This window comes from Empidonax traillii, unplaced genomic scaffold, assembly GCF_003031625.1.
Source record: "Empidonax traillii isolate 1590-97213 ecotype Southwest subspecies unplaced genomic scaffold, ASM303162v1 scaffold14:size4059594, whole genome shotgun sequence".
Classification (NCBI taxonomy): domain Eukaryota; kingdom Metazoa; phylum Chordata; class Aves; order Passeriformes; family Tyrannidae; genus Empidonax; species Empidonax traillii.
This window is the reverse complement of record NW_020955207.1, coordinates 3,674,922-3,697,107: the sequence shown is the minus strand read 5'-3', so window position 1 is coordinate 3,697,107 and position 22,186 is coordinate 3,674,922. Positions and strand designations below refer to the sequence as shown.

At 39.2% G+C, this 22,186-nt stretch overlaps 2 protein-coding genes across 3 annotated transcripts in view; one reads left to right on the top strand and one right to left on the bottom strand.

Annotated features, from left to right (window-relative positions):
- The window catches only part of AVL9 (AVL9 cell migration associated), a 42,342-nt gene extending 35,223 nt beyond the window's left edge, over positions 1 to 7,119 (top strand). Inside the window, exons 15-16 of the mRNA XM_027892289.1 lie at positions 1,565 to 1,653; positions 2,512 to 7,119. Of these exons, the coding sequence (XP_027748090.1) occupies positions 1,565 to 1,653; positions 2,512 to 2,606 (184 nt within the window). The 3' untranslated portion in view covers positions 2,607 to 7,119. The remainder of the gene's footprint in view (positions 1 to 1,564; positions 1,654 to 2,511) is intronic.
- Positions 50 to 22,186, bottom strand: part of KBTBD2 (kelch repeat and BTB domain containing 2) — a 24,714-nt gene continuing 2,577 nt past the window's right edge. The window contains exons 2-5 of one of the 2 annotated variants that reach the window (XR_003572168.1): positions 17,169 to 17,699; positions 14,377 to 14,542; positions 12,354 to 13,948; positions 50 to 62 (exon numbers count right to left, since the gene is read on the bottom strand). Coding sequence is in view for 1 of the 2 variants with exons in the window: in XM_027892301.1 (XP_027748102.1) it covers positions 12,413 to 13,948; positions 14,377 to 14,542; positions 17,169 to 17,338 (1,872 nt within the window). In the remaining variant the exon portion in view is untranslated. Of the gene's footprint in view, positions 63 to 11,217; positions 13,949 to 14,376; positions 14,543 to 17,168; positions 17,700 to 22,186 lie in introns of those variants that run through there. The other variant, XM_027892301.1, reaches the window with a different exon arrangement.

Sequence of the window (22,186 nt, the reverse complement as noted above, 5' to 3'; positions counted from 1 at the left end):
CTCCTGCCTGTAGTATTCAAGTCTAAAACTCGGTGGGGCTTTTTATTGCCATGGCTGTTCATCTCTAACTGAAGCCGGAATTTGCTCTTGGGTTTATGCACCAAGCAGAATGGATTGTTTTGTCACTTAGCTGTGTTGACCATAAAACATTTAGAGGCTGGTTCCTTAAGATGCCTGTAAATCAGCAGCACATACACACTGCCGACTCTGTGCCTGTCTCGGCTGTGGAAACATTAATTTCATTACACTGTGGGTAGACCTAAACCACGTGTTAACAGAGAACAGCTCGAGGAATAAAAAGCTTCAGACTTGAGCTCGCTGGATCCTTTTGTTGCTTTTGCTGACCAGCGACAGATTAAATTTCCGTGATGGCAATTGAGAATGCAAACGAGTCAAGATTAATCTCAAGGTAATTGCCTTCAAGAAGGTGCATGCTGATAGCAGCTCTTTTTTATTAAAGGATAATCCTTGTAGAAAGACTTAATTTGAAAGATGTGTAGGTGTCTATAATGTTGCCCTATTTTTGTTTTTGGAAGGTGAGTTACTAACTCTTCTGGGTAGGGTGAGACCAGTAGTTCTTAGTGTGCTTCTGATAATATGTATTTTTACAACAGCGCTTTTGTTCTCCAGGTGGGACTTTGCTATCAGATACTCATCAAAATGCCTTGCTTTTGCAAACTGAGCCTAAACTTGTTCTGTTCTTTCTGCTTTTTCCATCTACACTGAAGATTTTGAAAGCGGGAAAAGAATGTGCCGTGATGTGTTGTTAAGTTTCATATTAATGGGTTTTGCAAAGCCTGAAATGTGGGCTTGAAAGTCACAATTTAAAACAGATTATTTTCATGTGATCATACTTGTGCAGTAGAACTGACTGCTTTTGTGCTTTTCTTTCCAAATGATGATAATGTCTGTTGTTTTTTTGCATTTCTTTAACAAATGAGTGTAAACTGTCCTTGATGAAAAATTTAATCGTAGAGAAAGATACCAAGTAGACTCTATTTAGAGAGAAAAGGCTGATCAGTAACATTGTTTTGTTCAAAGGTTATATGCTAGGGCTAAAACTGCTCTTATTTACTGCAAATCTGAGTTTGTAATTTAGAACATAAATGCATCTTGGTAAACATTTAGGAAAGGGTGATTGGACATTGGAATGGATGCCCAGGGAGGTGGTGGAGTCCCAGTCCCTGGCAGTGTTTAAGGAGGGACGGGATGTGGCACTTAGTGCCATGGTCTGGTTGACACCGTGGTGTTTGGTCATAGGTTGGACTCAGTAATCTCAGAGGTCTTTTCCAACCTAATTGCATCTGTGGTTCTGTGAAAGGTTTAAAGTGTGCCTTATAAGAATGAACCACTTGGGTGCTTTGACAGCATCTTCTCTTCCTCTGAGAAGCTTTCCTCACTGATCTGTGTGGATAAGATGCATGCAGGAATTATGGGCTTGATCATATATATGAACTATGTATATGTATGCTATGTAAATCTGTGTGTAATGATAATACTTTAACTATGTATTTTATTTATACCTGTCAGTGAACTAACACTGTTCAGTATCTCTCTTCATTAGCTCTGTGCAAAACAGCGAACGTGGAAAGAAGATTGGAAATGTGATGGTTTCCACCAGCCGAAATGTTGTACAGACAGGAAGAGCTGTAGGTAAGAAATATATTTAAAATCATCTTGCATCTAAGCCATATCTCTTTTGAAGAAGCATCCTATTTCTCAGTTATATTTTGGTTTAATCCAAGTGTGCTTTATAACATACACACAAACCAGAGCAACATTTTGAAGGGTAGAGCTGCTCATTGAGGCAGCATATCTTGTGTAATAGTGGAAAGACAAGCAGCTAGACTACAAATTAGTGTATGTTCCTCTTTTTCTTTGTGTCCTGGAGATGAATATGGGAAGAAATGTTCAGGTAAGAGGTTTCATGTAATCCGGAAATCCTTAGACCGCACCAACTTCTGCATTAAGTTATTCTGAATTTTTAATTTCAGTTTTTATTTTTACTTCAACTGGAACTATCCAGAACTGGGTGAGACCAGATATAGTCTATGTGCCAGTTTCTGCAGATTTTGCAGTTGTCTGTAATTTTCTGGAAAAGCATTTGTTGCATTTCAACAGGGGCTTTGACATCAGGGATTTGACATCACATTGTCATCTTGCAGTGTGAGATAATGAGATTCCACCCATTAAAGGGTTTGATATTTGTTTGGCAATAGCTTTGCCAAAAATTGTTTAACTTCCTTCTTTTTTGCCATTGGAGTCTGTCTTCTCTCTTTGCTGTTGTTCAATCAGTCTAGCAAGCCTTCCTGGGCAAAGGACATCATAGGCCATTTCTGCTGAGCTACTGTGTTCAAGTTCTTTGAATGTTTTCTGACACAGATTCTGGAATTGGATTTCAAATCCCAAATTGGGCAACTGGTTGTTTGATTTTAAATTTTGTTTCGATATTTCTTTGTAATAGCTCGGTGACGGCGACACTTCAGTGCCGATCTTCGGTTTGTGTTGCAGGTCAGTCCGTCGGAGGAGCCTTCACAAGCGCGAAATCAGCCATGTCATCCTGGTTTTCCACTTTCACGCAGTCGCCCCAAAGCCTCGGGGACTAAATGCTGGTTTTCCGTAATGCTGCTGACTATTTCAGGTGCAATGCTTTCTCTGAGCTGTAAAAAGACTGCTCCAAAATGGAGGAGTGGAGATTAACTACCCAGGACCAAAATAAGATATATGTTGCTTGCAAGCAGGTGTGGAATGTTATCATGCAGTTTCACTTAGAAGCATAGAAGAATGGTGTCTCCATACAATGGGATGGCATTGGCATTTGCAGTATATTGGTTATATTTAAAATGACTACTTCTCTTTAAAACTGAGCCTTTATAAAGACATTAGCAAACAGGGCTTGTTGCAAGCCAAATGTGTTTGACTTTAGATTTGTACATTTTCTTTGGATGTTGAAAATATTTATGTAAACTAGTTATATTTTTCAATCCAGATAGCCAAATGTTTGTGAATTCTTGTTAGAAATAAGCAGACTATAAATACTGATTCTTCTTTCAGGTTGGATTTGAGAGAATCTCTGCAACCCCTAAAGGGTTCCAAGCCAGGTGAAACTTTCTTGCTTTCACCTGCAAACTAAACTCAACACGGTGCAGAGTAAGACCGTGGCTGACAAGGGGTTTTTTTTCCTTTATCCTCTGTATCCATTGTAATCTGTCTCTGGCTCTCTTTGTGTCTCCAAATTTATGTGATAGTTGCAAAATCAGTATTTTTTTTTTCATGTTATACAGTAGGTCTTCATAACTTTGCATATGTTTTTACTGTTTTTACCCTGGGACGCGAATGGGATTCCAGTTGGAGAGATCTCTTCAGGGAAAGTATTATAAAACATTTCTCCCAAATTGGGAATGGATTTTAGACAGTTTTGTGAGGTCTTGCTCTACTAGGATGTAATTACAACATCAATGTAGTTTCATACATATGAATACAAAGTACTAAACGCACCCAAAACTAGAACAGTAGCAAACTCTGCGTGGCTTTTTTTTTTTCCCCCCAGTCAAGTGATGAAGGTTCTTCCAAATGAAGATCAGCTATATCGATTTTCTGTGTCGACTCAGGGAACAGTCCATTTGGATAACTACTTTTTTCATAAGGAAAGTAACACTAGAATTGAGAGAGTAACTAAACTGTCTCAGTTCGTATCCTTGTGTGAAGAAATTTATTTGAAGGGATGTGGCACAATGCTGTATTTCCTGTGTGACCTGCATGCGGTGTCTTCTGTATGCAAGCGTATTGCACTTCATACATGTCTTGATTCCAAGGGAAATTATTTCCTGTTTTCTTGCAATGTGTGTGCCTCTGGATGCCTTCTGACATCCCCACGTGGTAGCTGTTAACATTTTCTACATTACGTTGTCAAGTGTTCCAACTCTTCTTTACCAAAAGGCTCTTATTTTATCGCCTCGTTGGTATCTTGTCAGCATTTTGCCGTGTTCTTTTCTGGGGCCAAGATTTCTAGTCATGGTTATTTCTCCTGTTCCTCAGATGAAATGCAGCAGCTGTACAAGAGATAAACAAGAAGGCTTGAATGTAATTTGTTTTAAGAAATTATGTTGTAATTTCTTATGTGCATTAGTAGAGCTAATAGAAAAGCTACATTTGCATCACACTGTCACCATCCAAGCAACATGGTTTTCAGTTTTATTGCTTCGAACAGTGATTTGAAAATGCAGGATCTAGTTTAAAACATTGATTAATCTTTTTCCCAGGGCAAATTAAATAGAATGACTTTGGAAAGCCTGAAAGTCTACAGCTAGTTTGAGTAGTTTGATTTGAGAAGGGCAAAAAAGGCCACTACAGCTCTCTTAATCTACTGCTTCTGACACAACAAGTAAGATGTATCTATAGAACTGCAACTGTTGCTCCTAGTCTCTGTGTGTATTTCTGTATCTTCTAACACTTCTGATGCTCTGTTTTATTCCACAACTCTGTAATAGACATTTGTATCTTTTCAAAGACTAGGTACTACTTTATAGGCAGAGAAATAAGACTAGAGCTGTCTTTATTCGTGGTGAGTCTAGAGCTTTCTGATTCAGCATGCAGATAAGAAAATAACCAAAAATAATCCCTTGCTTTTGTGAAATGACTAACACATTGTCTGCTGTTTGGGATTTAAATGGTCGGAGTTCATGCTGTAATGAAGACTCTGAAAAGTTCCTAAAGGACTTAAGCACCTATAAAACTTAACTTCAGCAACTTAAGGCACACTAGGTAGATTTAGGCTTAGGAGCTCAGGATTTTCTAGAAGCCAGGCAAGTACTTGGTATTTACAAGGTGTAGAAAAAGGACCTTTAAGGATCCCTTTTCAATATCCTTGTTTCTGTCACCTCTTCACGTGCGTTTTCTCTCTAGAATTCTCCTATGCTCCAAATTTATATGGCAGATGTATTAGCTCTCAGCATTCCCCGTACTCTGACAGACTCCCTTGCTGGCCTAGGAATATTAGAAAGCTGACTCTTGTTCGTTTGTTTGTTTTGTGGTGGAGCAGTCTGAGGAAAGGCAGAACGAGGTGGCGTCTGGAGTGCTAGGCTGACGCACAGCTGATTGCTGCTTTGTACAGCAACTCTGTCACCACACTTCACAGTATTTCTCTTATGGGCAAGGACAGATCTTTCTCTGCAGTCTTATTCCCACTGTCCCAGCTGTCTCTGTTGTGGAGCCAAACGTACGTTCTAATTAAGAGTATTTTCCTTTCTTTACAAATGACAGAATAAAAAACTTGTAATAATTTTCAGTCTTTTCAAGAACTGGCATCCTGCTAGCAAACTGATCTTGCATTTAAACTCATATAGTGATTAAGACTCATAGAGTGGGTGGAGATGAAGTGATCTTAATAATTAGTGGTCTTCATTAACATCTATGTTTTGCTCTTTGATATTTGCTTAAGCTTACTTCTGGGCTGCAGGAAGGCACGCAGCCACTGAGGTTCATCTAAGCCCATGCAGTTCTCTTCTTAGTGCTTGTAACATCTTTAGTTAAATCCAGTGCAAATGCCAGCCATTTTCCTCTCCTCTGTTCTAAAATTTCCAGTGCAGGCATTATTAATTATTCAGAAAGATTTAGGCAGTCGACTTCCATTTCGAAGACCCTGACATCCATTTCTGCACCATAAGAAACAGTGAGTCCTGAGTGAATTGGTGATAGTGCCTCTAAATCAGTCAGCTGTGAAGGTATTGTTACAGCTCTGTTGTGATTTGATGTTGTAAAGGCATTTCTGGCTGTCAACACGCAGCACACACTGACTTACAGGTAATGCAATAGCAGACCTCTCAACTTTCTGTCATCGAGGGCATCAGCTTCAGCCTTTTGTATGTACCAGCATTTGAGGAACTGCCTATTGAGGACAGATATGAGATGTAGGTCCCCAAAGCCCCCTAACACTCAAGTATTGCCGACCTAATATTTGACTGAGGTGTTCAGCATCTTTCATCAGTTATTTTCATGTCATAACCTTGATTCCTGTGCACATCTGACACCAGTTTCCTCAAACGTCACAATTTAATTAGACTTTTTAGGTCAGTGTTCTAGTACATTGCACTTGTTTGACCTCGTACATCTGTTTTAAGCACCTTTGTAATTAAATATAATATTTTGCCTAAACAAGCTTCTGATTTCCATACAAATTATTACTAAGCAGAGAAACTTATGTGGCAGTATTTAATTGTAAAAGTGAAGGCGTGAATACTGGTTTTAAACATAGAAACTATCGCTTGATAATTGAACATACAAGTAATGTATTTGATTTTTCTTGTGCTACTTGAAAAATAAAATACATCCAGCCTGTTTAAAGTTTGGTCTGCTCAAAAAGCTGTATTATTTTTATAATTTAACCCCACCAGAAGACACATGCAGCCATCTGGTTTTGATATTGGTAGCTGCTTGTAATTCACTGGCAGTCTTTTTGAAATTGGTCTTCCATTTAAACTGATGGCAGATGCTGCTTTTTGCAAATTTAGGACAAGAAGATCCTCCAGTGTGACTTTTTATTCCCTATGGGGTGCTGCTCGTTGTGAATTGATTGAAGTGTTCAGGAGGTCACAGACCTCTCTTAGATCAGTAAGAACTTTGGATACAACTGAAGTTTTGGTGTAGATTTAGCTTCAAAGTAGCAGGTAGTTCCTGTGGATTGTGACATCTGGTCGAAACCAGGATACCATGTAAATGAATTGCTGCGCATCCAGTTCTCTGCCGCAGTGAGCTGTTTTAGGACTCTGAAACTTCCGCCATAATGATGTTGTTGTTCCTACCTGAGAATGATTTGGAAAATGGGCTTTTTCCAGTAGGAGGAAACTTAACTGCCTTGAGTAACATTCGGATGTGAGTCAGGTGAAGCTTATGTCTAGCAAATGGCTGCAATTCCCTAAAATTGGTTAACATTTTTCCAACCATGTGCAAGTAGTTGTGCAAACACACTGAAAGATAAATTTACGTCGTGTTTTTTATGCACTGTAATTTTACTTTCTTGCAGGTATTTAGTTTTCATTAAAAAGGGCAACAGGGAGGGTATTCATTAAGGGGAGAAACACTACATTATTGTATTATGATTAAAGATGTATGACAAATTGCTTCATGGTGTTTTGAGTCTTTAATATTCTATTAGAGAAGGGACTGACTTAAAGAAGCAGGCACAGAGCTTTACTTCTGTGTTGTTTCTGGTCTTGACCCCATTCTTTATCAAACATTAGAAGTAGTGTTTGGATTCATAAAATATATGGAGGTGGATCACTGCTGTCAGTTAAACAGTGACCCTTACTCAGATTATCTTACTCCCTGTAAATTGACATCATATATGCACAACATTTTGTACACAGGTGGCTTAATCTCAGTCGTGATGGAACTTGGAAGTCTAGCTGTCTTGAGTCCTTCTGTATAGGTTCAAAATTGCTTAATCATACATTGCTCCTCTTGCAATAATATTCCAAAATCAACTGGTGAAGTAAGATTATTTTTTCTTATTACTTCCCTGCCTGAATTTATTGACTTAATATTGACAAAAGCACAATTACTGTTTGCCTCAATAGTAGCAGATAACACCTACAAAATCTTGTCTTAAAGTAGATCACCAGGAAAGCACCACTGCCTTCTAGATGGGATGAACATAATCAAGTAAGAATATTGAGACTGAAGGAAGAACAGTTACCTAAAGTGAAGGCAGATGTACAGCTGTCTTCTTGTCTTAAAAACAATATGGAAAATAACATAACAAAATAACTTGCATATTGTATGAAACAGCTGGAAAATACTGGAGAAGAAACTCGGTTTCTCATCTTTCAATTCAGATACTTTAAGAAACACACACTAAAAAACACAGTGGAGAATTTAAAAGTTCAGGCACACCAGAAAGTGGCAAAAAAAAATGCTGAGCTTAACGTATTGCCTAATGTGACCTGTGGTTGCTGACCTTTGCTGCTCTGAATAATTTGTGTGCATATGAATTTTGACAAGTGTAATCCTGTGCCAGATAACTGGATGAAGCATATGCCCACTCTTAATTAAACAATCTTGGAAATGGTTTAATTATTTTTTTTCTCTTCAGTAAAAGCACGTGCTTGGAGTTAAATTAAAAGAAGCTGTGCTTCTTGCACTAAATCTTGACATGAGGGTTTAGCTTGATGTTTAACACATGATCTGAATAGTCTCTAAGTTCTACATTACATCATTACCTTTCATTAGTAATACCTTTTACTGTCCTCTTTGGTCATATTAATGCAGTGGAGTGCAAGTGTGTATTCAGCACAGTTTGCTGTTTTAAGAGATGCAGTCAGAGGATTGTTCCAGTGACTGGTCATACTTCAGCACTTCAGTAATGGCAGATGTGCAGGGCTTAAACCCTTTCTGTGCTGAAATGGAGGCACCTGGTTTCACAGGTTAGACCAAGACACAGAAGAGCTGCTTTTTAGAGCAGCAGGGGAGAAAAGCACACAGAGAGATGCTGCTATTTCTCTTTCCCCTTCATGCCCGTCCTATTTTCTTTGTCAGTCCTTTCTTCCACGTCAGAGGTTCTGTGACTCAGTAGTGACCCAAGTCTTGCTCTCACCTGCTGGTTCAGGCCGTTCACCAGCCCCTTCCATACTGGAGCTTGGGAGGTGTGTGAAGATGTCCAGATGCCATACAGGCATTTCACAGAGTCTGTTAATACTCCTCTGGGTTATAAGAACTCCTCCTTGCTGAATTGTACTCCTGAGAAATGTTGTAGGAGGGAAATGATACTTTAAATTCCACCTCTGAAAGTGGAACTAAACAGAACTTCGTGTGGCTGATGTTGAGCAGAAAGTGGAAAGAAACTGGTTTTAAGGGTAAGCCTACTTCAGAGTCTGCCTAAAAGCTCCTTTTGTGTAGGAATCCAGATTCAAAAAGAGAAGACAATTTGAAGGCAGTTGGAAATGGGAAACAGAGAAGGAAAAACACGAGCTTGACTTACAAGTTAGGTGGTCTGCAGGTTTGTCCACAGGTGGCCCCTTGGTTGTCCCGCCGTGTGGGAGTTATTTGTGCATCTTAACAGAGGCATTGAGAAGTGAAATGAGAAATACTGTGAAAAGCAGCAGTGCTTTGAACCAGGCAGTGCTTTAAATCTTAAATATAATCTTTAGAATGTTATAAAATTATTTCACCCCTGCAAATTTACTGTATATCTGATCCTGTTCTCCGTAAAGCTCGACACAATTCACTGCCCCTTACCACAAAAATTAAACTTGCAATTAGGTATTTATTTAAACAACTGTAAAAAGGAGTGGATGCATTAAAAATTAGCAGAGGCCAGATCACGTTTTTACTACTTTAGGTAAGGGGAACTGAAACCACGTAAGGCTGACTTAAATTTAGTTCTACCAGAAAAGAGGCAAATGTATCAGAAACACTTGCAAATATATCCAGAGCTTGAGGACATACAAAGTTGATTCACTGAAACTTGTATGTAAATATACATCAGAGCCAAAGTACAGGTTGAATAGCCTGGGATTAGGCTGAAGCTTTGTAGTAAGACACTAGCTAGGACTCTCTGAAGGCTTTAATCACATTTGCTCTCCTTATGAAACAAGAACTGCAGTTTTTTTGGCTGCTGTCTTTGTTCCTGCAGAAGTCTAATTCTACTAGTGACCACTTCCAGGCACATGACAATGCTCTGCCTGCACAGTTTCCTTCTTGAATTATGCAGGGAAAGAATTTAGACTTGAGAATAGCATTTGCCAGCTGTTTTCCTTTTGTGCTTGAATACTGCAGCAAGTAGTTGAGTAAGTGAACTAACAGTAAGTATGTCTTTAGCAGTCACTAGAGAACTGTTCAACACTTGACTAGTCTTGTCTTTAAAATACCCTATAATTAATAGTAAATAAATTTTAAGTAAGGTACTACATAATCTTGGACCATACAGAACACAAAAGACACGGATAACATCTAGGGAAAAAAATACAAAAAATGTAGACTAAAAGAAGTCATATAGACTGACTGTACTTCAAAAGATGTTCTTAAAGGGGTAAAATCAAGCAGTTCTTCCAGCTTCTCTCAGGCAATTGTGACTTAGAGCCACTGCAATTTAATAATTTAATAAAAGCTTTTTGGTATTTATTTCCTATTCCTATTTTTTTTTTCCTTTGGTGAGAAACTACACATAAGATTCTGAACTCAAGCTGAAAGTTCCCAGTAACAGAACCAGCCCACTCTGCTCCTTCCCTAGCTATACAGATCACCTACAGTTAAACAACAAAGGCTTATCCTTAAAGCCTAATGCAGCCTGATAACAATTAAGTGAAGGGAGAATGAGCCACAGAACTGAGCAGTCCATCCAGGCTGGAGTTACTTGGATACCGCTGATGTTTTTGCCTGAGGTATGCGATTCTCCAAATTGCCTTACAAAAGAGTAGGGCTGTTTTTGTTTTAATGTGTGTTCCCTTGCACAGGCTTGCAACATGATAGCAACGTAAACAGACCCATGGGCAGGAGCCCCTGAGTCACCTCACCCCTCTTATCTAAAAAGTGTAGGCGTTAAAAAAAGTTTATGTAATGGTAAATGCAAACATGTTACGTCATCTTCTTAAAAAAAAAAAAAAATATTGGTAGCTTGCTCTTGTTATTCTGGGTCCTATAAATCCCCACAGGGCGTAAAATGCCAAAGCACCAGAAAGGGTTTTTATGTAAGGCAGTTTTCTTACCTAAAGTCCCTTTTCTAGTCAAAACCCTTAATAACTGTACAAGACAAAACTCTGTAAAGCCACTTGGGGCCTGGCCCCAACAATATACAGGTGCTGTATTTGTTGAAAGCTGCAATTGTACTTAACGGAGTAAGAAAAGCCAGTGCCACTCTGGACACTGGAGTAAATCAATTTGATTATTAAAGACTGAAAATACGTCTGCCATCTTCTGAACTTACCGAAAAGGTTCCTCATTTACCTCCTGACTGCCTGCTGTTCTTTACTCTTAGTAGGGCAGAATTTGTCCCGTGATTGGAGGAGTGCTGATTTATAAAAATGATAGCAGGGGATCCTCAGTTTGACTTGAATACCTAATTTCCAGCTTTTGCTGACGAGTAAGCACAGACAACTTAATGTACTACTCACCTCCAGGCTTAACTATTCCAAGTTGCCTTCAGTAAGTGACTTGCTGCAAGTGACACGTGGTGGGAAGGTGTCGTAGCTCTCTCTATTTCACGCAAAAAGCACACTCCAAGTGAGTTGGATTCAATCTTTTTTAATAAATTAATGTCATTCAAAATACAGTGCCAGAACATGATGCAGCTGAACATGCTAGTAGGGTTTGTCATGAAGCACCTGTGTTCATGTTAGATTGGCGGCGCCCCGCTACTGCTAGTGGTTCCTGGGATTAATGCCAGAGCAGCACTAGTCATCTGCTCTCCTGCACACAACAGCACAGGATATTCCTGAATTTTGCTTCCCCCCCTCCCCCGAAGTAAAAAACCTGACAGCTAAGGGATATCTATACACAATCACACTACAGTAATGCTTGTTATTAAATTAACAGAAAATAAAGACCTGGTTAATCCACACTAAAACTTTGTTTTACAATGGAAAAATACATCAGCAGCAGGAAGTAATATACATGAGCCAATGTTACTGTAATACAGAGTGTGGAGGCATTTACTGATTAAAGCCCCACACAGACCCGCACTATGAGGGCTGGCAACTCCTATTGCAAGCCCAGCAACTTAAGTCCACACCTGGTAATCTACCAGCTGCTTGGAAGACCTGTATTCTAAATAGACAGGTATAAGTTAGTGAAAATAGAACACATGCACCTCGTCATACAGCTTGACTGAACCTGCAGTCATTTTGCCTTGCATGTTACCATACAATGGAAGATCTACCCTTCCTACCACAGGTAGATCCATGGGATTTGTTTCTTTTTCTTATAATGGCATTACTATACCAACATGGATATTAGTATTAAGTAAGTGCAGCACAGTCCTTTTATTAGGCCACACTGACAGTTATATAACTAGCACTTAAGTAGAATATTCAGAAGTAGTTCATATATAACTGGAAGATATTTTCAAAAGAGTTGAGACATCATCCTAGAAACATTAACTACTTTTTTTTTTCTGAAGCTAATTTTCCTGAACTGAGACTTCATAGAACTAGAATTAATTCTTTAGACAAGTCAGATGCTTAAGCTTATGATATACATATATGTTTCTCAATTATCAGATAATAGTATTTCAGATTATGGAAGCATATCTGCTCATTTCATTTATTCGTACTGAATGGCGGCAAGTGTTATTAGGTAGGGCATAAAAATACAATTCATGAAAGACAGGCCTGACATTCCCACTCTCAGATGTGCTCTTTCACAGCCATTTCTTTTCTTTTGTAACTGAGCACAGAATCCGTTGTGCAGTCTAATTTGGGAGCTATACAGGTGGTAAAGTAACCATCTCCCCGTCCAGCTCAAATTCATCAGCTCCGTCTGGCGAGAAGAGATATGTTGGAGGTTTCCATGGGGACTCTTCAAGGCAAGATGGGTACAGCTTCCCTACCGTGCACCGGAAGTCCTTCCCCAAGTCCCACAGCACGCGTTCCGATATGTGCTGCCTCAGGAACCAGCGATCGAGTTCCAGGTCGTACTGGTAGGTGGCATACTTGGCTCTCTCGTTCATGTGGGTTTCTCGTATAAAGACACACAAGGAATTGGAGATGACAACGGCCCTGACGCAGGGGTCGGAATAGCGCTTGGCAGGGATGTTGGCTGCCATCCTCCACTCGTTCTTATTCACGTCGTAGATTTCCACGGTTACGGAAGACCCATCCACAGTACTGCTCGGGAGCCTTATGCCAGAATTGCTGGCGATGTGCAGTCCTCCAATATAGAATATTTTATCGCCAAAAGCAGCCGCCGAAGCGAAACACCGACTCGTTTGTCGCATGGCCATTTCCACCCAGGCGTCCGACCTGGGGAAATAGCAGTACATCAGGTTGTGTGCCATGACGTAAATGCAGTTGTGAACTGTCACCGCCGTGCTCCACTGCCACGCGCAAGGCAACGGGCTCACCATGGTCCACTCATCCTTCTCAGTGTCGTATCTCTCCACAGTTCTCCTGTTGAGCTCCCCACCGACGCTGTCCCCTCCGATTGCATAGATGTATCCTTCACAGCACACCAGGGATGGCTTTATGCGAACAAACAGCATCGGCGTCTTTGGAAACCAAGTGTTTTGCTGCGCATCAAACCAGTAAAAGCAGTTCACAGTTCTGAAGGCAGCCTGGAGTTTGCTGCTTTTACTGTGATTGGTTTTCGTGTTTTTCAGAGGAACCTGCCCACCTGCTATATAGATGTCGTTATCAGGAGTTACAAGTGTCCCGACCTTATGCAAGTCAGCAGGAGGGTTGCAGAGTTTGTAAACTTTTTCTGCCTGTGGGCTGTAACAGACAGAGGAGTAGAGACTACCAGGGTTTTCAGCAGCAGCTTCAATGAATATCATCATCTCCTCTTTTGTCATGCCAAGTCTGGGCTTGAAAAACTTGGGCATCGATTTGTAGAGTCCTTGCACCACCACGGATTTATCGTTAGGTGGCAAGCCTTGAAACCAGGCTCTCTGTGTTACTTCTGAAAGTGCATCAATTCGGATTTGGCTAAGAACAGAGGACAAATACTGCGATCGTGATTCCGTGTTGTACTCCAGCCATAACATAGCGGCTTCACGAACTGTCTCCTCCTTTTCCACATTTAAATTGTCACTGCTTAAAATATCTATCAGGAGATCATGTGACAGTTGCATGAAAGCCTCCTGGTGGTACACAGCTGTGAACTTGTGCTCCACCATTCTTTTAGCACTCTGTTTTAACTCTTCACAGCTGAAGAGATCAGCAAAACTTAATAGACGCACACAATTTTCTGCATTAATTTTTTTGATTAAGTATTCTCTACACCGCTGTAACACATCATCCACCTGTAACGCAAAGAAAAAACACAAGAAGTATTACTGCATACAATATATGCCTTCATGTACCAGCAGCACATAAAAAGCACCTGCATCTGGAGTTGAACAACAGAGTTTAGGCCTGGAATACTCGATATACACAAAAACACAGCGGTGACTCAGTCAACTGCTTCATACGGATGAAGTACACCACATGACTATGTCTGCTGGACTTTCTAAGAGTTGGAGGTGCACTGGTTTACTTCCACCTTCCACAGGGACTGTAATGCAAGGAGGGATGGACGCATAAAGTGTATTTGACGAGCAGCTGCTGTCTGTACTGAGCAAACTGGCCACAAGTACTTTGAAATGACTGAACAGGAAAGAGCATTTAACAAGACAAAGAGTGAAACAATGTGGAGATCAGAAGCTGCTTTTTCACACTCAGAACTTCCTACCTGTAAGAAGCAGGCAGTTTCATAGAGCTGCTCGACTGTGCTGTCGCTTATTGCCAAGTTACCCGTGTACGCGTAAGTTATGATAATCTGTAAAGTGGCTGCATCCACATTCCTCAGGTGTACGTGTGTTTGTTTACTTTCACTCAGCCCGCTCATGAACATGGCTCTGAGGAGAAACATGCACATTAGGACAAGGATCAACAGTGAGTAATCTTAATCTACAGTCACCTCTAAGTCTTTGGTGATTGCACTCCAAAAGTCTTTTTGCTTGCCTGTTTACAGGAGTTTAGTATTTACCTCAGGCTAACAGCTAGTATTTCAGATAAAGCATTTGTACAGAACATTCTAGAAGTACCATCAGTGCCTTCAGCAGAAATATTTTATATTCGTGCAAACTCTACTGTGTTAATCAGCAGAGAACTCTAATCATTTTGGAGTTTTAATAATGCAATTTAAACCTTCTTCTAGGATATGTGGTAAGAGGGAAGAAGCATCCTCCAGAAAAATACTGCTGAAATGTAAGACAGCAGATTTTCGATTCTAAAACAAAGGAAGCAGATTTATGTAATGGACTGAGTGAAGTCATATCAAAAAGGATGCTCCTCTGGGAGAAGGAGAAATGGAGCAAGGACTAGCACTCTATGAATTATTTCTTATATACCATTCATCATAACATGCAGTAAACTTCAAGTTTGCAGACAAAAAAAAAAATAACAGAAAAACCTATTATACCTGGTCTGGGAAAAAAAAACCCAAAACAACAAAAAACAAGTTTACAACTCCCTTACACCTCTCTGAAAAAAAAATAGAAAAGCAGTTTTAAAAAATGGTTATTGTTTCCATAGTGCTTTATACATCTATTGCCCACTCTGGTATTGTAATTGCAACACAGTTAAGAACTATCTGGAATCTGGTACTATAAATCACATACCTGTCAATTTTTGTAAAATGGGGGACATTGGTTTGAAGAGCTTTATATTAAATCAGGTTTGTTATTTATGGTTGTATTGAAAATTCAGTTCAGGGCTCTTTATTTGGGTATTTTTTAGGAAATAGGGTATGAGAGGAGTTAGAAGGAGTCTAGTCTTTAGTCTTGCCTCTGGCTGTAGAGGTGAAGGGAACACGGAGATACACTCCCTATGCAAAGCCATTCCAATACAAAGGCAGTATCCTATCCCCATTTCTCAAAGAAAGGAAGAGGGAGCTGTTGGAGACTCCAGCTCTAGCTGATGTTCGTGCACTGCTGAGCAGGCTGTGCTGGAGCAGGGCTGCACATCGTTCAGGCACAAAGATGGAAGGTAGGCTGGCTGCAATCACACACAATGGCTGGATCACACCAAGAGATGCTTTGCCTTTCTTCCCCCTCCTTCAGGGCTATCAATTTTTCATAATAAAGCTAAATTTAGGAAGCTGAGCATCTTTTGTAAACCGAAGCAGAGAAGAAAAACAGAACATGACAAAACCACAAGTTTGATACTTCTTTTAACCAGTGCCAAAACCTCATTGCATAAATAATAAACAAACACATATGAATAAGAGATTTGACTGCACATTCTGATGCAGCACACTGTGTGGACTCATGACAGCTTTCCAACCTTATGATTAACCACCCACATTAAATCTGGCTCCATTTCCAGGGGCTGTTATTTTACAAACTGTTGGAACTATGTCATTCGCACAAGGCCAATGGTAATAATCATTATCTAGTGATCGCACAATACTTGTTGCTAAAAAAATTGGACCAGACTCATCCGAAATGAAAAAATAAACACAAAAACCAGCAGCAACAAAAACGAATAAGTTAATGCTTGAACAGTTTTCTACAAGAAAGGATACAAAATAAAGAGAATGTTTCAGATGTGTTCTGTATAGCGAGCCCATCTCAAGAAAAGCAAATTTGCAAACCCTTCTCTGATTAAACAGGAAAGTTATAATCCCTTCACAATGCATCAGGAAGGTAAAACATGCGTGGATGTCACCAGGACTAGTTTCGAGCTTCAGATTCCTTCCAGACAGGCAGATTAATTATACTGTGTTGCCAACAAAAAATGATTAATCACTGCAGAAAATTCATGGTGCCTCATCATCAAGGTCTTACTATGAATGTATCTGCAAAAAGGGGTAGCACTCAGCGTATCTTATTAAAAAAGCTTTTCAAAAGACAAGAAACAGGACACCTGGGAAGAAAGAGCTCCTGAATTAAAAATTTCAACAGTATCTAGGGAGGGGCATGAAACAAAACAAGAAAAAAAATTCAAAAGACTCTCAAACAAGGGGAGAGTTTCTGGCATCTTTACTGAGCAGAGAAAAACAGATGATTCAGAAAAGGAAGCCGTGAACTTGCACAGCAATCCCTACTTTTAGCAGAGGCTTCTGCTAAGAAACTACAGTTGAACACGATAATGGAATTCCCATAGCCAACTCTCAATAATCCCTTGTTATCCTACCTGGGGAAATAAAAACAGATTAAATACTATAAAGATTAAGTGTGAAGAAAAGGAAATTTACTAATTATTCAGACTCAATTAACTCCCTAAAGAAAATGAGCCATCACAAGTGTGATTTTTTTTTCCCCTCCACACTTCTTGTAGAAAGTAATATACTTTATTTAGAGTTCAGTCACGAGACACTAGAAATTTTATTTTACTATTTTGGTGTTGGAAAGTAAGGATATTTAAGCTTTTTACTTCACTGATCTTTAAGTCTCTGCAACACGTTGCTATTTAATATTACACTCAAAACCAGGCATCACAAATTTTAGAGAATTACCAGAGCCTAGTTTGAATACTTACCTGAAATACGAGCTGCACGTTGCAAGAACCATCTTATGGCAGGGAAATTCAGTGCCCTCAACAATCAACACTATGTCAGTTAGCAACTGCTGTTCATAAAAGAATTTTAACTGCTCCAGCAAGGATACAGCATACTCTGTATTTATCTGCCTCTCGTCCTGGGTAGACATGACTGTATTCCATTAATATTTCCAGGACCAGAGAGAAAAGTCAAGATCTTTTCACCAGAGAAAGGTCAGTTGAGTGTTTCTGAAGTAACCAGGAAAGAAATGGCAGGAGGTCTGTAGCCTTCGGAAGTGATACTGCTAAAAAAAGGGCAGTTTTATCTTGAACTGCTGAATCAATGTTTGAGACTTTGACCTCCTGTTAGGTCATCATGCTTTAACTTGATGTCACAATCTGTTCAGAGATTTTCAAGAGTGTCTGCAGAGCTCCTGTTGAGATCTATGACGCAGCAAACGAATGAGCAAAAGTGAAGTCTGAGGTAGATTTCGTGGTAACATCTCGTGAGCAGTGGCTGCACTTGAGTGACTGAAAGCAGGAAAATAAAATTAATTTACCATTTGCACTTGAACAAAAACCTTTCTTAGTTACCCCCCTAAAACCAATTGTTTAACAAACATTTCTAAATTAGTACTTAATTACTCGCACTCGCATTACTGAAATCCTTGTAGGAAAAAAATTAACAAAAGTATCTGAGAAATGAAAAGCAGAGGAGTTTGTACATTAATTCTCATATGACCTAGACTCACAAATTAAAATACTTTATTTTTTCAACACAGCTTCTAGGGTTGGAGGGTTAAAACAAGGTTCAGTAAGACTTTATTCCTCTTCAAAGAATTACCCAGATTTCCCACTGAGTACACCTGTGAACGTCATTCAACCATTGATAAGGCAGCCACGTTTTTTCCCCATTTCCTTAATAAACTTTTTCCACTTCTTTGGTTTTTTTTTCTACTTAAAGCTTATCAATACCAGGCCACTAAAAATATAAATGCAGTTTCTTCTACTACAACTTTAGTTTTCCAACTAAACTCTCAACATCACGATCAACCTGTTTATTTCACGTTTGGCATTCTACTACAGAACAAGCAAAATCAGAGATAGGGATTGAAAACACCTAAAAACTTATATCCCCAATGCTTATTTGATTAATCTTCTCTTGTAGAAGGGCTTCACCTATTAATCTTTCACATCCCATTTTTTAACTTCCAAATAATTTCCATACAGCCAGGTAGGCCTGACTGCTGCAGACAATGGAAATGAAAAATAAGGAAATAGTAAAAGCAAGGGGAAGCTGGAATAGCAGGGATCAAAACACCTACAGTGGCTACCAGAGCCTATTTACTTGTTTGGACATTTCTCCTCCTCTTAAAAATGGGGTCAGGTTTTATTTTATCTTCCACACGGACACAAAAACATAATTAAGAATGAGATAGTTGTGACAGTAAAATCACCATCCTAACAGGCACCAGAGTATCACAGCTATCAAATACTTTCAGATTTATTTGATCTTGCACTGTTCTTCTGCATTCCAAAACTAAGGAACAGACACAAGACAAACACGTCCCTAGTTAAGACATCACTATCATTATAGTTCATGATGAACAGAGAATGCAGAAACAACTTGCCTGAAATGACATACTTTAAATTCCACATAAAAATACTCAATTTAGTGCAAGATGAAGGCTGTAGAAATACCTGCCAGCCGTATCAAAGATCTAGTATTTCAACACAGCCCTGCCTGTAATACAATTCAAAACCAGCTGTCTTTCAAGATTCACTCACTTGAAACAGATATGCTTAATTAATGCCACTTTAATTACTCCTAATTTAGTGTCACCCATCTTTTTCTTTATCATTGAAGAAACAGACACAAACAGAAATCTCAAACTCTTAGTTTTCCCTGGTTTTTTAACTGGAAAACAGTTGGAACAGTCAAACCCAACATTCACTGTTTGTTCAGGTGGATGTGGTTAATTATGAAAAACAGAAAAGATGTTAATATTTGGGGAAAGAAGGAGAAACCACTGTCTGCTATAATAACAGATAATAAACCACAGGTATATTGAGGATATAGAAAGATACTGCTCGTCTAAAGCAATGACCTTCTGCTTCAACACAGCTTCTCTTCACCAAATTCATACACATCCTGTCTCTGCAGCGCTGACCACTGTCCTGGTTATCTGATAACAGCTTACCACGCAACCTAATCCACTGACAGATTTTGCACTGAACTTTAAATGGCTACAGAGTAACACCGACTTCCTAAGTGTGTTAGGCCCACCGAAATAAATAGCCCGTGGCTCTACTGGTATCCTGGGTCTCTCTCTACAGCATTGTTTTTCCTGGCTTAGGAGTAAAGTTTCAAGAACAATACAAGCTGTGGATTAAGCTCTGTTTGGAGAGAGCATCAGCAATACTAAGCTTTAGCAAAAGAAGTCACTGATACTGTAACTTGCTATACTGATGTAATTGTAAAGAATACAAGTATTTCTTCAGGAACAGGAAGTAGGAGCCAAACTAATATGCACCAGTTCAATCATCAGGTACTAGAACCAGACAAGGATGCCGTGGAGAAATGGATATACACCTGCTAGTAAGATTAAAGACATTTCTGGCAGCATGTGGCTGACAGTCAATAACTGAAAAAGCAGACCTGTTCAGTAGAAGACGAGCTGAAACTGTGAAATTAATTACTATAAATAACTGGTACATTTGAGTACGACCCTCAATAGCAGAAAAGATTGAGGAGATGACAGGAGTCTTGTTGCAGAACATTTTAGTGATGTGAATCACCTCTGAACCATACATTTACAAAGCTGGAGTCCTTGGTTGACAGGAAACCATCTGTCATGTGCTCCAGTGAGATGCACATGGTAGGAACATGCTATGTACATGGTTCCTGCTTTCCACATCCACCCTGTGTTTTGCTGCCAACGATAACAACTGGCCAAAGTTTTGTATTTGTCACGAAGTCCGGAGCTGCATGCCATTCCCTTGTAATGGAACCATACGAAATACTCCTCAGGAGAACAATAAAAACATCAAGGATCTCTGAATTTCTGTTCCAAAATTGCTCTCATTTATATTGTCATTTGCTCAAGAGAAGTGACTCTGTTCAAAACATTAGGATAAGCAGTGTAGGAACATCATATAGTGCCTGAAAAGTCATCCAAGATTATCTACCCCTCTGACACCTCTGTAGAATTCCAAACAATTTTAAAGGAGACACTGTCCTCACTTTAGAAGCTGAAAAACCGAGGCACTGCAATAAAAAGCAGCTTGTCCAAAGCTGCCAATGCAGTAACTTCCAACAGAGAAGCACAAGAGGCTCAGCTCTTCCCAGTCCCAACCCAACGTCTTTCTCACCGCGCTGTGCCTGGCTTGGATCTCAGATAAAGCACTTGGATATCAGCTAAACAATAAACTAGACTAGAGAAGATGTGTACAGATGCACCGCAGTCAGCTGTAGTTTTAATAGCCACACAGCAGTGAACATTCCTGACTTACGGATGAAAAGATCTACGGCTGAAGTTAGTTCAATATCCCCAGCTGAAATTCTGACAGAATAAAAATAATCCTTGGATACAAGTTTCTATAAACGAGACTCTCCCTTCAACAATGTCACTGGAGTGACCATTTTGTTCTGGGCAACTTCTTGGAAGCCAGCTCCCTAAAACTGGATGGGCAGGTAGCTGCTGGAAGGCCACAGCGGTGCTGAATTGCAAATGAAATCAACTTATCACCGGGGGATCCAAAGTAACTTCCTGTCAAGCTGGAGAGCAACATTAAGTAACACGTTGATAAGAGGGTTTGTTTTTAAGTAATTATTCCTTCTCGCTTAAGTAATTTTAATGAGGTGGCTTGTTAACACTTGTTCACGTACTTCAAATCTGAATGAGACCATTCAAAAAATTAGTCATCAAATGTTAATGAGTTATGGGATAGGCTATTAATTGCCTTCCTTGAATCTGTTTATTTTCTGAGGTCAGGCAAAGATTGATAAACAGAGATATATACTGCACTACATACACGGCAGTGTTAACACTATACTTCAGTGTATAACATGGAATAACTACACTGACTATTTCCAATTTAATTGGTAGGGAAACATTTAAGATTTATAGACATAACAATCTTCAACTGGACTCATTTAAACAAATATTTATTGTTTTCCAAATTATAAGCAATTTCACTTTTGTAGGTTTTTTCAGGTATTTTGATACTTGGAAAAGAAGTAAGTCCTTCTGAAAATCCGGTTGAGTAGTCTGCCAGATTAGATGCCTAACTGCCATAAAATGCTGGGAAACACTTAGAAGATCTATGAAAGTGTCACAGGTCCCCATCTGCACCTTCAGCCATCTAAATACCTCTTGAATTCTAACCTCACTAACTACAATTCACACTTCAATAAACCCGTATGTTTGGAAGAAAAATTAGAAACACGACAACCAAAACTTATCTCCCTGGACATTCAATTTATGTAATCTAGTTCTAACTAATTTTTAAAAGAATTTTAAATACTACTTTTGTGCACTTTTCATCAAATTCCTATTTCCATCCAAGGGCAGCTTCATACAAATCACAAGTAAAAACACGTCTAAAGAACTGAGTCATTCACTATTTTTAACATAATAAAACGTCAGAATTCAGACCTGAACAAGCATTTGTGTGTGTGGAGATAGCAATCCTCCCAGCTAGCAAAACAAGTACCAAGCTCAGGCACCTTCATACTTGGCTGCTATTAGGGATATTCTGAGTTACAAATTATACCATCTAATAGCAAGGGCGAAGAAAGAAAGGAGAAAAGAAAAAGAAAGAAAGGAGAAAAGAAAAAGAAAGAAAGGAGAAAAGAAAAAGAAAGAAAGGAGAAAAGAAAAAGAAAGAAAGGAGAAAAGAAAAAGAAAGAAAGGAGAAAAGAAAAAGAAAGAAAGGAGAAAAGAAAAAGAAAGAAAGGAGAAAAGAAAAAGAAAGAAAGGAGAAAAGAAAAAGAAAGGAGAAAAGAAAAAGAAAGG